This window comes from Neophocaena asiaeorientalis, unplaced genomic scaffold (assembly GCF_003031525.2).
Source record: "Neophocaena asiaeorientalis asiaeorientalis breed wild unplaced genomic scaffold, Neophocaena_asiaeorientalis_V1.1 scaffold43, whole genome shotgun sequence".
Classification (NCBI taxonomy): domain Eukaryota; kingdom Metazoa; phylum Chordata; class Mammalia; order Artiodactyla; family Phocoenidae; genus Neophocaena; species Neophocaena asiaeorientalis.
The window spans coordinates 7499535-7513461 of NW_020173674.1; the positions used below are offsets into that span (position 1 = coordinate 7499535).

General features: G+C 54.2%; 1 protein-coding gene across 4 annotated transcripts in view; it reads left to right on the plus strand.

Moving 5' to 3' along the window:
- Positions 1-13471, plus strand: part of RASGRP2 (RAS guanyl releasing protein 2) — a 15078-nt gene extending 1607 nt beyond the window's left edge. The window contains exons 2-17 of one of the 4 annotated variants that reach the window (XM_024749286.1): positions 556-696; positions 1344-1446; positions 1992-2054; positions 2382-2513; positions 3282-3432; positions 3631-3804; positions 3964-4080; positions 5810-6091; positions 7028-7105; positions 7312-7434; positions 7765-7880; positions 10948-11089; positions 11360-11453; positions 11975-12151; positions 13030-13094; positions 13259-13468. In XM_024749286.1, the coding sequence (XP_024605054.1) occupies positions 624-696; positions 1344-1446; positions 1992-2054; positions 2382-2513; positions 3282-3432; positions 3631-3804; positions 3964-4080; positions 5810-6091; positions 7028-7105; positions 7312-7434; positions 7765-7880; positions 10948-11089; positions 11360-11453; positions 11975-12151; positions 13030-13088 (1884 nt within the window). In that variant the 5' untranslated portion in view covers positions 556-623 and the 3' untranslated portion in view covers positions 13089-13094; positions 13259-13468. Of the gene's footprint in view, positions 1-555; positions 697-1343; positions 1447-1991; positions 2055-2381; positions 2514-3281; positions 3433-3630; positions 3805-3963; positions 4081-5809; positions 6092-7027; positions 7106-7311; positions 7435-7764; positions 7881-9226; positions 10778-10947; positions 11090-11359; positions 11454-11974; positions 12152-13029; positions 13095-13258 lie in introns of those variants that run through there. The other 3 variants (XM_024749285.1, XM_024749287.1, XM_024749288.1) reach the window with 3 other exon arrangements.
- The last annotated feature ends 456 nt before the right edge of the window (positions 13472-13927 follow it).

The window sequence follows — 13927 nt, forward strand, 5'->3', positions numbered from 1 at the left end:
AATGAAAGGCCCCTGGGGGCTGCCACAGCCCCGCCTTCCTTTCCGGGGAGCCCAGGAGGGGGCGACGCGGGCAGGACGCCTGGGTTCCTCCCCCCTCTCATCCCAGGGAGAAATTCCTCCGAGGTCCCCTCAGGCTCTGGGTTCCCAAAATAACCCTGCGGGGGAAGGGAGGCTGTGAAGGGAGGGAAGCGGGAGGGGCGCAGAACTGAGCTGCGGGGTGCTGCAGGTGCCTCTGGGGAGAGGACGTGAGAAGAGGGCCTGCGGGGAGGGGGGGCTGGGACACTAACCAGCCCCCCGAGTTCTGGCTCGTCCCTATCCCCGGGGAGTCCCTCAGCCCTCCCACGACTCCAAGGGTGGGCCGGAAGCTTCTTGGTCAGTTCGTTTCCCAACTGGTGGGTTGCAACATCCCGGGCCAGTTAACCCCAGGAGTGGCCGCGGCGGACGACTCCGCCCCTGCCCAGCAGGGGGCGTGCCTGCCCCGCCCCATTTCTGTCCGCGGGGCCGCTCCCCTGGCCCGCGCCTCCGCAGACTCCGGCTCTGTCTCTCCCGGGACAGTGGTCAGGTCCGAGACCCGTGGAGGCTCTCGGAGCGCAGCTTGGCCCAGCCTACCCGCGCCGGAGGCCATGGCGGGCACCCTGGACCTGGACAAGGGCTGCACGGTGGAGGAGCTGCTCCGTGGTTGCATTGAAGCCTTCGGTGAGTGGCACGGGAGGACACGCCCAGCCTGAGACCAGCCGGGAGCCTGAACCCTGACCCCTGCCTCCCAGGGCAGACCTCTGCCCAACTCGCATCCTGCAGCCTCTTTGGCGAAAGTCTCCTCTTCATCCCGGGGTAGAGAGATCCACACGGTGCAGAAAGAGAAAAGGTTTCCCTTCCCTAGTATACCAGCGTTGAAGGGAGGAGCGACGGGGTCCCCAGACTCTGACCCACGAGGACCGTTATCTGTCTCCCCGGGGGATCCGGAGGAACTCGCTATTGCGGCCTGGAAGCTGTTTCCGGCTGATGGGGGGGTGGCTTATCTGGTGAAGGGGTGCCCCTTCCCCAGGCACTCAGGAAATGACCTCTGGATTCTTGACCCCGCGGAACCCGTCTCCTTCCGCCCCAGCTGGTTCCCCTCCAAACTACAGGCCCGACTCAGACGCTCCTCTCCTCTAGTTCCTCGGATCCTGCCTTATCCCTCTTCCACCCTACCTTTACTTTATAATCTGCCTCCTGGTTTCGGAGCCCTCGGAAAGCCGGAGGCGGCCGGGAGCCAGAAACCCGGCAGGCTGCGGGGTAGGGTTTAGGGACCGAAGCTGCGGGACGTAGGGTCAACCCGCTTCTCCTTGACCCCTCGGAGTTAGATGACTCCGGGAAGGTGCGGGACCCGCAGCTGGTGCGCATGTTCCTCATGATGCACCCCTGGTACATCCCTTCCTCTCAGCTGGCGGCAAAACTGCTGTACGTATATCCTTCGCCGGCCTCGCCAAGGGCCCTGCAGTCTGCATCCATAAGGGAGCCCCGCTGCCCAGCGGGGGCAGAGGAGGGGCTTCGCTCCTAGAGCGTGGGCCACTCCCACATCACAGAATTCAGGATTGGCCCAGGCTGCAGCTAGGGCCTAAGCTCCACCCCTTTCCTCCCCTTAGAACTAAGGCCCCGTCCCCGGGTCTCTCCCCAGCCTAGGCCTTGCTCTGTCCTCCCCACAGTCTAGGACCTGTTCCTACTCCCAGCGCAGGTTCTGCCTCTTGCTTCTCTCCCAGAACCCAGGTCCTGCTCTCACCCTCTCCCAGAATCTGGCCCCCATTCCATCCAGGCACCCTCCCAAAGCTCACACCTCACCTCTGCTTTCAGCCCCTTTCCAGAGCTTGGGCCCTGCCCGCCCCAGACCCCACCCCTAGAATTTCTCCTAGAACCGGGCCCTGCCCTCAGCCTCCCCCAAGAACTCGGGTTCCATCCCCTGCCTCCTTTTCTAGAGTAAGTCTCCATGCTTGTTTTCCTTAACTCTGCTTCACCTACCAACAATCCCGGAAGGACAACTCCAGTTCGCTTCAGGTGAAAACATGCCATCTGGTCAGGTGAGTCTTCCTCTTGGGGCTCTGTCTCCTCCTCTGCTCCCTTATCTCAGGCTTCAGACTGGCCTGAAGGAGTGGAAATAGCTCGTTCTGGAAGCTGGTCACGTGGGTTTGAACCCGGCTCTGTCCATGGTGGTTGTGCTGCCGCAGGCTTGCCCCTTCCTGGTCCTGGCCCGGTCCCTGTTTTCTGATCTGCCCAGTGCGGGTAGGGAAGGAAAGAGCTGGGAGAGGGGAACCACAGTTCGAGGCTCTTTCCCCCTCCCTGGGGAACTACAGTCCTAGGGGATGGTGGGGGAAGGGCTGCCTTGGGTGACTCTGAACCTCCACCAGGTACTGGATCTCAGCGTTCCCAGCAGAGTTTGACTTGAATCCTGAGCTCGCTGAGCAGATCAAGGAGCTGAAGGCTCTGCTAGACCAAGAAGGGAACCGCCGGCACAGCAGCCTCATCGACATCGAGAGCGTGTGCGTGGGGGGGAGCTCGGAGGGCTGGGCAGGGCACTCAGCATCCTACACCATCTGCACTTCATAAATGTTTGTCGAATTGAATGGGTGAGGGTCATGTCACTCTTGCTTAAAAACCTTCTATGGCTGCCTATCGTCTTCAGAATGCCTCGGCTGGGGATTAAGGCCTTTCATAGTCTCAGGCCAGCTTGGCATTCCTGCCTCATCTTCCACAGCCCACCACCCCATACCAGGCATCTCATACTGCAGCTGCACGGGTCCACTCACCATTCTGCAGCTCCTGCATCCTTTCCCACCATGGCGCTTTGCTCATGTCCCCTTGCCTCCTCCGACGTGTTATCAAAACTTAGCACAAGTGTGGAGTGTCTGTGGACTCTTTCAGGGCAGAATTTGTCGTTCCTGCCTCTGTTCCTCCATGACACTTTGTGCAGACCTCTGCCCAAAGACCTCCACACTTGTGCCACGCTATTTCGTGATTGTTTGTTTCTGTGTCTGTCTCCCTCAGTAGACTGTGAGCTCCTCGGGGGCAGGAACCGTGTCTTGCTCATCTCTGTACCCCCAGCACCTAGCACAGTGCCTGTCACAGAGTAGGTCTTCCATAAATCTGTGTTGAGTGCGTGATGAGGGGGAGATTGCAGGAGGTGCTGGGACTGGGGACATTCGTGCTCTGCACAGCGTCTCGCGGTCAGCGTGAGTGGCATGAGTGTAGGGCCATGAGGGGTGGGGCATCTTCAGCAAAGGACTCACTGCCCCGCCCCACTCCCCCAGCCCCACCTACAAGTGGAATCGGCAGGTGACCCAGAGGAACCCTGTGGAACAGAAAAAACGCAAGATGTCCCTGTTGTTTGACCACCTGGACCCCATGGAGCTGGCAGCACATCTCACCTACTTGGAATATCGCTCCTTTTGCAAGATCCTGGTGCGGCCCAGTGGCCTTCAGTCAGGGAGCGGGGGTGGGCTGGGGAGGGGGTGCCAGGAGGGGCAGGGTCTCTGGGGTAGGTGGGGTCACAGGGTGGGTCTGGGGTTTCAATGTAACCACCAAAGGGCCGCTGGAGGGTGAGGAGCGGCCATTGGTGAGGGGAGGGGCCCCGGGGTGCTGAGGCCACTGTGCCTGCAGTTCCAGGACTATCACAGTTTTGTGACTCACGGCTGCACCGTGGACAACCCTGTCCTGGAGCGATTCATCTCCCTCTTCAACAGTGTCTCGCAGTGGGTGCAACTTATGATTCTCAGCAAGCCCACAGCCCCGCAGCGGGCCCTGGTCATCACACACTTCGTCCACGTTGCAGAGGTGCCTGCCCCTCCCCTTCCCCCCCACCTCCCAAATTGCCAGTAGGGCTGAGTCCGTCCTTTCCCCTAACCCACTGCTAGGTCTTCTCCAGAAAAGCTGGGCCAAATTCTGGGCCCACTCAGTGACTCACTGCCTCATCTCTCTCCATTTATTCCCCAGAAACTCCTGGAGCTGCAGAATTTCAACACGCTGATGGCGGTGGTCGGGGGCCTGAGCCACAGCTCCATCTCCCGCCTCAAGGAGACCCACAGCCACGTGAGCCCAGAGACCATCAAGGTGCTTGAGACTCGGGGGGGTCAGGGGAACGGCCTGGTCAGCCTTCCCAGGGCTGGCCTCGCTGAGAACTCCCAGCAGTGCTGGAGGCTGGGCACTCCCTCTTCATTTGATAAATGAGGAAACTGAGTCTGGGGGTTAAATCCTTTTCCAGTTGCACAGTGAAAGCAGCAGAGTGGAGTCTCACAGGTCTGCCTAACTTCAAAGCTCGTGCTTTACTCTTCCCCTGCTTATTTTATTTTATTTTATTTTGGTCGTGCCGCACACATGTGGGATCTTAGTTCCCTGACCAGGGATCAAACCTGTGCCCCCTGCAGTGGAAGCACCGAGTTTTAACCACGGGACCACCAGGGAAGTCCCTATTTTATTTTAAAAAACATAACTGGTGACATACATATAGAAGAGTCTATAAAACATATGTACAGTTAAAAAAAATTAGAAAACGCCTGTGTAACTACCACTCAGGTCAAGAAGTAGAACACTGCCAGCCCCCGAAGCTCCCAGCACCTTAGCGCACAACTCCGTCCTCATCAGAGGCAAACAATGTCATAACATTCCTAAGGATGATTACCTTGCTTTTCTTTCTTTCTTTTTAAAAGTTTTTATTTATTTATTCATTCATTTTGGCCATACTGCGCGGCATGTGGGATCTTAGTCCCCACACCCGTGCTCCCTGCAGTGAAGGCTCAGAATCCTAACCACTGGACCACCAGGGAGTTCCTGACCTTGTTTTTCTTGATAGCTTTACCACCTGTGCATGCATCCCAAAAGCATGTGCGTTTCTTGTTGCCTGTTTTTGAACCTGCTATGAATGGAATTGTTATATACGTGATTTTACTTCTTGCTTCTTTCATTCTTACATTCCGTTATGTGGAGCAATTGTTCATTCACTTCCGTTGCCGTATAATGTTTTAGTCTACCCCGATTTGTGTATCTCCTCTACTATTGAACATTTGGGGTTTTTCCAGTTTGGGCTGTTACGAATGATACCACTAAGAATATTCTTCAAAATCATCATCCTGTGCTGCTCTGCCTCCCTGATCCTCAGTTTCCTCTCCTGTGAAATGGTTTTTTTAAAAAATATTTATTTATTTTCTTTATGTTTTTGGCTGTGTCGGGTCTTAGCTGCGGCACGTGGGGTCTTCATTGAAGCTTGCGGGATCTTTTGTTGCGGCGCGGGCTCTTCATTGTGGCGTGCGGGCTTCTCTCTAGTTGTGGCGCACAGGTTCCAGAGTGCTGGGCTCTGTAGTTTGCGGCCCACAGGCTCTCTTGTTGAGGCACGCGAGCTCAGTAGTTGCGGCACGGGGGCCTAGATGCCTCGCGGCATGTGGGATCTTAGCTCCCTGACCAAGAATCAAACCCGTGTCCCCTGCATTGGAAGGCGGGTTCTTTACCACTGGACCACCAGGGAAGTCCCCTCTTCTGTTAAATGTTGATGATAATCTGTGCCCAGGCCTGGTGTAGAGGTGTGGTATTTGGTAGTGGGTGTCCCTTTGAACTCGTGACCTATGACTTCTGATTCCCAGGGGCTAAGGGAGCCAGTGTTGGGGGATAGTGAGGGAGGCTTTTGACCTTTCACCCATCCCTAACCCTGACTCCACATCCTCTCCCACATTTCCAGGGCTGGGCAGGGGAAGGAGAGCTGAGCTTGAGATATGTGATGTGTGTGTGTGTGTGTGTGTGTGTGTGTGTGTGTGTGTGTTTGTGTGACCCTCTGCCCTTTGTCCCCCAGCTCTGGGAAGGTCTGACAGAACTAGTGACGGCCACTGGTAACTATGGCAACTACCGGCGCCGGCTGGCAGCCTGCGTGGGTTTCCGCTTCCCCATCTTGGGTGTGCACCTCAAGGACCTGGTGGCCCTGCAGCTGGCACTGCCTGACTGGCTGGACCCCACCCGGACCCGACTTAATGGGGCCAAGATGAAGCAGCTCTTCAGCATCCTGGAGGAGCTGGCCATGGTGACCAGCCTTCAGCCCCCAGTGCAAGCCAACCCCGACCTGCTGAGCCTGCTGACGGTGAGGGGCCAGGCAGCAGGGTCCACAGCTGCACCTGGTCCTGCAGGCTTGGCCTTGGGTTCTCAGTTATGATCGAAGAACTGACACCCAGCCTGGGCCCCAAGGCTGGGGTGAACTTGGAGAAGGGTTCTAGCCTCCAGATGGGACTGTGGGCCCCTGAGGCTGGCATGTGGACTTGAGGCTGGGCCTAGGCCCTGGGTTGAGTTCCTAGCAGTGGGCTGTGTTCAAGGTTTGGGGTCAAACTCTGGATTCTGGGTATAGGGGTGGCTTTTATTTTATTTTTTTAACTTTTAGTTTTTGGCTGTGCTTCATGGCTTGTGGGATCTTAGTTCCCTGACCAGGGATGGAACCCGCACCCTCGGCAGTGAAAGGGCCGAGTCCTAACCCCTGGACCGCCAGGGAGTTCCCCAGGGGCAGCTTTTAAACATGGCCCTGAGCTCTGAGCTTCTGGGCTTGGTCTTGGACTTGGTTTTGAGCCCTAGCGTAGGAGTTGGGTTCTAGTCCAGATCTGGACTAGGTTCTAATCGTTGGGCTGGGGCTTAGGTTTTAAGGTTTGGTGTGAAGTCTTACCTGTTTCTGGGTTCTGGACTGAGATGGGGATTGAAATCTGAGCTGGAGTCTGGTTGCTGGGTGGGATTCTATGTTGGGGGGAATTTCAGAGCTCTCAGCTGGGTTGCGACCTGGATTCTTGGCTGAGATCTTGACAGTGCATTGTGTTCAAGGTTTGGGGCCGAGATACAGGTTCTGGTCTGTGTGCTAGGCTGGCGTGTGGTTGCTGGGATGTGTTCTAAGCTGGCCTTTGTCCCGAGTCTAGCTTCTGGGCCAGGCTCGGGGCTGGGCTGCGACCTCTAGGTAAACCTGTGGGTCTGAGTTCTGGGCAGTGGGCTCCTGAGAGCCGCGGAGGCCGGTGGGCGTGATCAGACCTGTGTGTCCCAGGTGTCTCTGGATCAGTATCAGACAGAGGATGAGCTCTACCAGCTGTCCCTGCAGCGGGAACCGCGCTCCAAGTCCTCGGTGAGGGACGGAATCGCTGCTTACCCACTCGGCCCATCCTCTTCCTCCCCCACCTCTGCCCTCCTGGGAGTTCCAAGATTAGAGGCTACCTCACCTATCCTGCTCGTTGGGCAGGCTTCCTTGTCCCCAGGGCTTGCCCTCTCTCCTCCACTGGGCCCTGGGCTTCCTCACCTCTGGCCCTCTCTCAGCCTCGACCATTCCCACAGCCAAGCAGCCCCACCAGCTGCACGCCGCCTCCCCGGCCCCCGGTGCTGGAGGAGTGGACCTCAGCGGCCAAACCCAAGCTGGATCAGGCACTCGTGGTGGAGCACATTGAGAAGATGGTGGAGGTGAGACTCCGTGGCAGCCAGCTCTGGAGTCTGCGGGCTGGGGGGACAGGTCCGTAGTGGTCAATCAAGGCTAGTTTTGCCAGGGCACTGCCCTGGGAGCCGCCACCAGTGCCAGGTTCAAGGGCCAACACTCAGTCTCCAGAAGGCACGGGGCGCAGCTGATGGGTGGGGTTGGGATGGGGGTACGGAGAAGGGAGGTGGTGGGGGAGACAGACAGCTGCCCACAGCTGAGACGCCTGCCCTTCATCACTTGGACTGGGAATGTGGGCAGGGTGGGGCCAATGCTCCTTTTATCCTCCCCTCCCCCATGTGTCCCTCTATGTACTCCAGTCTGTGTTCCGGAACTTCGATGTCGATGGGGACGGCCACATCTCACAGGAGGAGTTCCAGATCATCCGTGGGAACTTTCCTTACCTCAGCGCCTTTGGGGACTTCGACCAGAACCAGTGAGGAGGCCTGGGGGCAGGGGGAGAGGGAAAGCAGGCTCACTTCCCCTTGGGTTTTAGTTTCCTCCCGTGCAAGATGAGGACATTGAACCAGATGATCTTGAGGGAGGAAGCCACCCATGTGGGGAGGGGCTCTTATTTTCGGGGAGGCTTCCAGCTGCAGAGGCACAGGGTTACCTCACTTATTCAGACCGAAGAAGGGGTGGGGGTGACTCCACCTGAATCTTGCAAAGACGGTGGCCTGGGGACTGTTGCTACATAAATGCCATTTTATTTGTGGAGCTCACAGCTGGCAAAAAGTGTGGGCACGTTGAACTCCTGGGTAGCCTGTCTTAATGAATAGATAAGAAAGGCCTGCAGTGAGCGGCACCCACTTGCTTAGCAACAATTCACAATTCACATGCTGACAATTTGGACAGACAGCCGGTTCTCTGGAGTAGGTTAAACATGCAACCATGTTCGCACCCTGGTTTTGCTGAGCGGACAAAATTCCAATAAAAATTTATAGTCCATCCCAGGTCGATTTACTTTTCAGTGTTATCCATATTTCAAAAAGCTGGGTTTTTTCCCATATTATAAAAATGCATGGTTAAAAAAAAATCCAGGTAGTAAAATAGATTTATAGTGAGCAAAGTGTATAAGGTAAGAAGTGAAAATTCCCTCCCTCCTTTCCCACTCAGAGGCTGTCATTAGTAACTATGTTCGTAACATTACTGGTGTGGCAATGCCGGTATCTTTCCAGTCTTTTTTTCATGCGTGTTGCAGATTGTTAGAGAATTTGTCTGTGTCTGTTTCACAGACAAACAGGATGATGGTATAAATCTGGTTCCGCCAGTGGCATTCATTGTAGTTGCTTTGTTTCTCCTCCCAGCGTTGGGAACAAATAGTTGAAAACAGAGTTTTCTCTGAGTTGAAAACAGTTCCCTGTCACCTCCCTGTGTTAGGGTGGAGTTTTTCCAGGCCACACTTTTAGGGAGGGTGCAGCCCTTGGAGACCTTCAAGGCGTCAGCTTCATGCAGGCGCCTCAGCCTTAACTCCCCACCTCCTGCAGGCCCCAGGCAGGTATCAAAATCCAGCACCTGGCTCCTGGGGCAGCCACAGCTCACTGAATCAATTCGAAGATCTCTCTTTGTTTCTGAAACTTGGGGGTTTCCGTTTCTTGCAAACTCACCTATGCATTTAAAGCAATTTTTGATATATTTTAACCAGCATCTGGGTATTTGTGGCAGTAGGGTTTTCAGGGTTTCTTGTTTTTGTTTTTAAATCACTGTCTTGACGGAACCGCATGCTTTGTGTTTTTTCACTTTTGTTTTCCACTTAAACCCTCATCATGGACATCTTTCCAGGCCGATTCATGCAGAGCTACCTCATTCTTTAGAACAGCTGCAGAGAATTACACTGTGTGGCTGGGCCATCATTTGTCTCACCATTCTCCCGCTGATGGACATGTCGACTGTTCCCAGTTTTTCGCTATTAATATCCACCATGCTACTGTGAGCATCTTTGTACCCATGCACTCAGGCCACTATTTTTGTAGGAGAAATTCCTAGAAGTGGGATAATTGGATCAAAAGATATGCACATTCTAAATTAGAAGAGAGACTGCCAAGGTGACCTCAGGCAAGGTTGTGCCAGCTCGCACTCCCATCAACAGTGAACGAGTGCCCATTTCCCAGCTTCCTTGCCAACAGTGGATGCTATAATAAGCTTTACAATTTTGCCAGTCTAATTGGCAAATGGCGTCTTGGTTAAATTTGCATTTCTTTAATACTAGTGGGGGTAGGAGATCTTCATATGTTTACCGGCCACTTCTGTTTCTTCTGTAAATTGCCTGTTCGTGTCCTTTGTCCATTATTCCACTGGGTTTGTGAGTCTTTTTCTCATTGATTTCTAGAATCTCTGTTAATGGATATTAACCCTTGGTGTTGAATATGTTTGCAAATATTTCCTCCCAGTCTGTCATTTATGTTGTCCTTTTCCATATAAAATTTTAAAAAAATGTGTGCTCAATATGTCAGTCTTTTCCTTTATGGCTTCTCGGATTTGTGTTATGCGTAGAAAGGCCTTCATCCCCTCAAGGTTACAAAATTCTTCCCTTATACCTTTTCAGATACTTTGAAATTCTTATTTTTTACATTAGTGTTCTGAATTTAGTGGGAATTAAGTTTTCATGAACAGTGTGAGATAGGAGCCTAGGTTTACATATTTTCATGAACCATCGGTCGTCCCAATGTACCACTGATTTGAAGGACAACCTGGATCACGTAAATACAATGGGCAGGCGTTTCCGACAAGGGCCACCCCTGGTGGAAATAGCTCCCAGTGGCCCAGCATCTATTAACCATTACAGACGCTGTTGTCAATGTTCCATGTGCACTATCTCATTTAAGCCTTACCCAAAGGCCTCTGAGGTGTAGGAACTGTCATCGTCCCCATTTATAGAAGAGGAAACCGAGGGATGGGGCGTGAAGTCACACAGAGAAGAAGTAGAGCCCAAATTTGAACTGAGTTCTGTCCGTCTCCAGAGCACGTGCTCACTCTTTCCCTAAAATGTGTGAATGGATGAAAAAAAAGGGCTCCGTGGGGAATCCCTGGATTACCTTTCTGGCAGGATTATGCAAGAGTGAGACAGGTGCAGCTTTTTCCAATCTTACCTGGTCCGCAAACTCATCAGAGATCTCTTAATTCTCAGGGCTCCGGACTGGTGTTCCACAGAGCTCACTTTGGGAAACAGAAGCTGATAATCCCATGGGAAAGTGCAGAGCAATTTTAGTTTACACGCCAACTCTGTGAAGTGAGCAGGGCAGGAATTATGATCCCCATTTTTCCAGGGAGGAAACCCAGGGCAATTGACTTGCCCAAGACCACACAACTAGTTAGTAGCAGCTACTACATCTGCCTGACTCCAAGTCTAGTGTTCTTTCTCTTTCCTGCACCAGGGGTCCAAAATCAGGAGTCGGTGAGGACCTTTAACTTGGTAGGGGTTTTTCCCAGTGGGATGGGTTAAGCTGGTGGTGGGTGGTCCCAGGGAGGCCCCCAGAGCTGAGGCCCTCCCCCTTCCCGGACAGGGATGGCTGCATCAGCAAGGAGGAGATGGTCTCCTACTTTCTGCGCTCCAGCTCTGTGCTGGGTGGCCGCATGGGCTTCGTACACAACTTCCACGAGAGCAACTCCTTGCGCCCGGTCGCCTGCCGCCACTGCAAGGCCCTGGTGAGCCCCCGCCCAAGCCACGCCCCTCCAGCACCGGCCCCGCCCCATCCACCCCCGCCCTCCCTTCCGGCCCCCCCCCTGCCAGAGCCTTCTCAGCCTAGGCAAACCTTAATTCCACCTGCCTCCCCTCTTGCTGTTCTGAACAAAACCCTGAGGGGGGCCCTAAGGATCCAGAAAGGGTCAGTCCCACTCCCTGCCCATGGAAAGGAAGAAGTAGAGTCATCCCCTCTAAACCCCTCCCCCCTACTGCGGCCCCCTCCTCTATTTCAGATCCTGGGCATCTACAAGCAGGGCCTCAAATGCCGAGGTGAGATGGAGTTGCAAGGCTGCTGGGCTGAGTTTTTTGGGAAGAGTTACTATCTGGGTGAATATTCTCATTTTGGTGGGGTAATTGCCAAGGAGTGAAGTACCTTAGAGCCAGAGAGGCATGCTGATTGACGTGAAGGGGGTAGCCTTTAACAGGGCTTTTGTTGGGACTTCCCTGGCCATCCAGTGGTTAAGACGCCGTGCTTCCACTGCAGGGGGTGTGGGTTCGACCCCTGCTCTGGGAAGTAAGATCCCACCTGCCTCGCAGTTTTGCCAAAAAAAACCCCCAGAAACCAAAAACCAAAACAAGCAAACCAAAAACCCAAAAAACAACCAAAAACAAACAAACAAACAAAAACCAGGGCCTTTATTTTGGTGAGGCAGCTGCCCAGGAACAGGGAGCTTTGGAGAGGGCACAGACTGCCGAGTAGGATGAAGAGAGCACTTGGAAAGGAGGCTCTTGTTTTGGTGGGGCAGCTGCTCAGGAGCAAAGGGACCTGGGGAGAGGTGCAGGCCTGTGGAATGGGGAAGGGTATTCTGATCAGTTGATCTGGCTGGGCTCCCCATCTGCCTCCCCAGCCTGTGGTGTTAACTGCCACAAGCAGTGCAAGGATCGTCTGTCAGTTGAATGCCGGCGCCGGGCCCAGAGTGTGAGTCTGGAGGGGTCTGCACCCTCACCCTCACCCACACATACCCACCATCGCGCCTTCAGCTTCTCCCTGCCCCGCCCTGGCAGGCGAGGCTCCCGGCCTCCAGGTAAGAAGGGGTCTCTTTTTGTACTGGCCTGTGGAGGGAGGGAGGCAAGGCCATGGTGGCATAGTATTACCTTCTCCAGGATGGAAATGATTGCAGAGTTTGTAATTGTCTTATTTTGGTAGGGTGATGGAGAAGGGCTGGACAGGTAAGGGTGTCAGAAGGTGACCAGGGAGCCCTCAACCCTCTGAGGCTGAGGAGGAGAGAGACTAATAAATAAAAAAGAGTAAACGTGAAAGAGACTTCAAGATTCAATTTGCACTCTTATTTTGTTAGGGGGATTGACAAGGGGTTGGAGAGGGAGTTTTGTGAGCCATTTGCCTGTGTTTCCCTTTTTGGCTGCTTTGGAGGCTATTCTGAGAAAAGTCCCTTGCCCCCCAAAGCTCCCAGCAGCTCTCTTGGGGCCATTGGTGGTTCCAGGTCAGTTTTCTGAATGACAATTCCTCAAATGATTATTTTGCTAAGGACACTCTGAACGACCATGTTCAACTGGGGTCTAAGGCAGTTGACCACAACTGTTCAGACTGGCATAAGTCCTCAAAAATAGAGGCAGGCACAGGGCATAAGTTCTCAAATACAGAAAAGATGAAACCATTCGCATTGAGCCTTCCAGAAGTGCTGGGGTCTAAAATGTAAAGCACGCACAAAACTGACATTTAAACAAACTGCACCGATAAATCTGTGGCTGCAAAAAAGCTGTGGCAAAATGAAAACTTAGAAAAAGAGCCTCAAAAATTGGGCCTTTTGGTCATTCAGTGAATTGATTTTTGGTGGATGGTTCTGCTTCTGGGATGGGGCCGGGTGCCTCCAGTGATGGGGAGAAGGGCTGCTGAGGGCACAGGGACCCAGGAATTGGTCCTGTGACACCCCCCTCCCTGCAGAGATCCGAGAGGAGGAGGTTCAGACGGTGGAGGATGGCGTGTTTGACATCCACTTGTAATTGATGGTGAGCCCCCCCTGCAGCCTGGGTGGAGCCTCCCCACTCAGGGCTGGGGCAATGGGGGGATGGGTGGGACGGGTGCTCTGTCCAAATGGCCCAGGCCAGGTGGGATCCTGCTTTTTGGGGAGTGGGGAGGGTCTTCCTCACAACCTCTGTGTTTTTCTTCCCAGCTGTGACTGGATCAAGCACTCATGCCTGCTTTGGAGAAAAGACTTGGACCAGAGCAGGGAGCCTGGGGTGCTGTGGCAGCAGGCCGGGGCTGGGGGGCGGGGTGTGAGGGTGGCATGCAGCTGAGGGCAGGGCCAGGGCTGGTGTCCCTAAGGTTGTACAGATTCTTGTGAATATTTGTGTTTTCCAGATGGAATAAAGGCCCAAGTCATTAACCTGGACTATCAGTGCCTAGAATCCTCGCGGGGGGCAGAGGGCAGGGGTCCGTAAGCACAGGGACTAGAACTGTGGTGCAGAAAACTCTGTAGTCAGAGAATCTCGGGAGATCTGGAATCTCATGTGTCTGGAATCTTGGGGGGAGGTAGGATTGTGGGGGATAGAGCCTTAGAACCAGGAAACCGTGGAACAGAGAGTTTTGGGGGGAGGTCTAGAATCTCTAGGAGTCCAGAATCTTGGGGGCCTAAAACTTGAAAGTAGAATTGCTGAGCCTGGTGGTCATGTATAGCCATAGCCTTCAGCCCGCAGCTGAATGTCCCTTGCTTGACAGGTGGTCTTTCAGCCTCTGCTTGTATACTTCCAGCAACGGGGAGCTCACTACAGAGAATCATGGGAGGGAGGGGGCAGCCCTGAGTGCTGGGTGTGGGGGAAGGAGCGGCGGGGGGGGGGGGGGA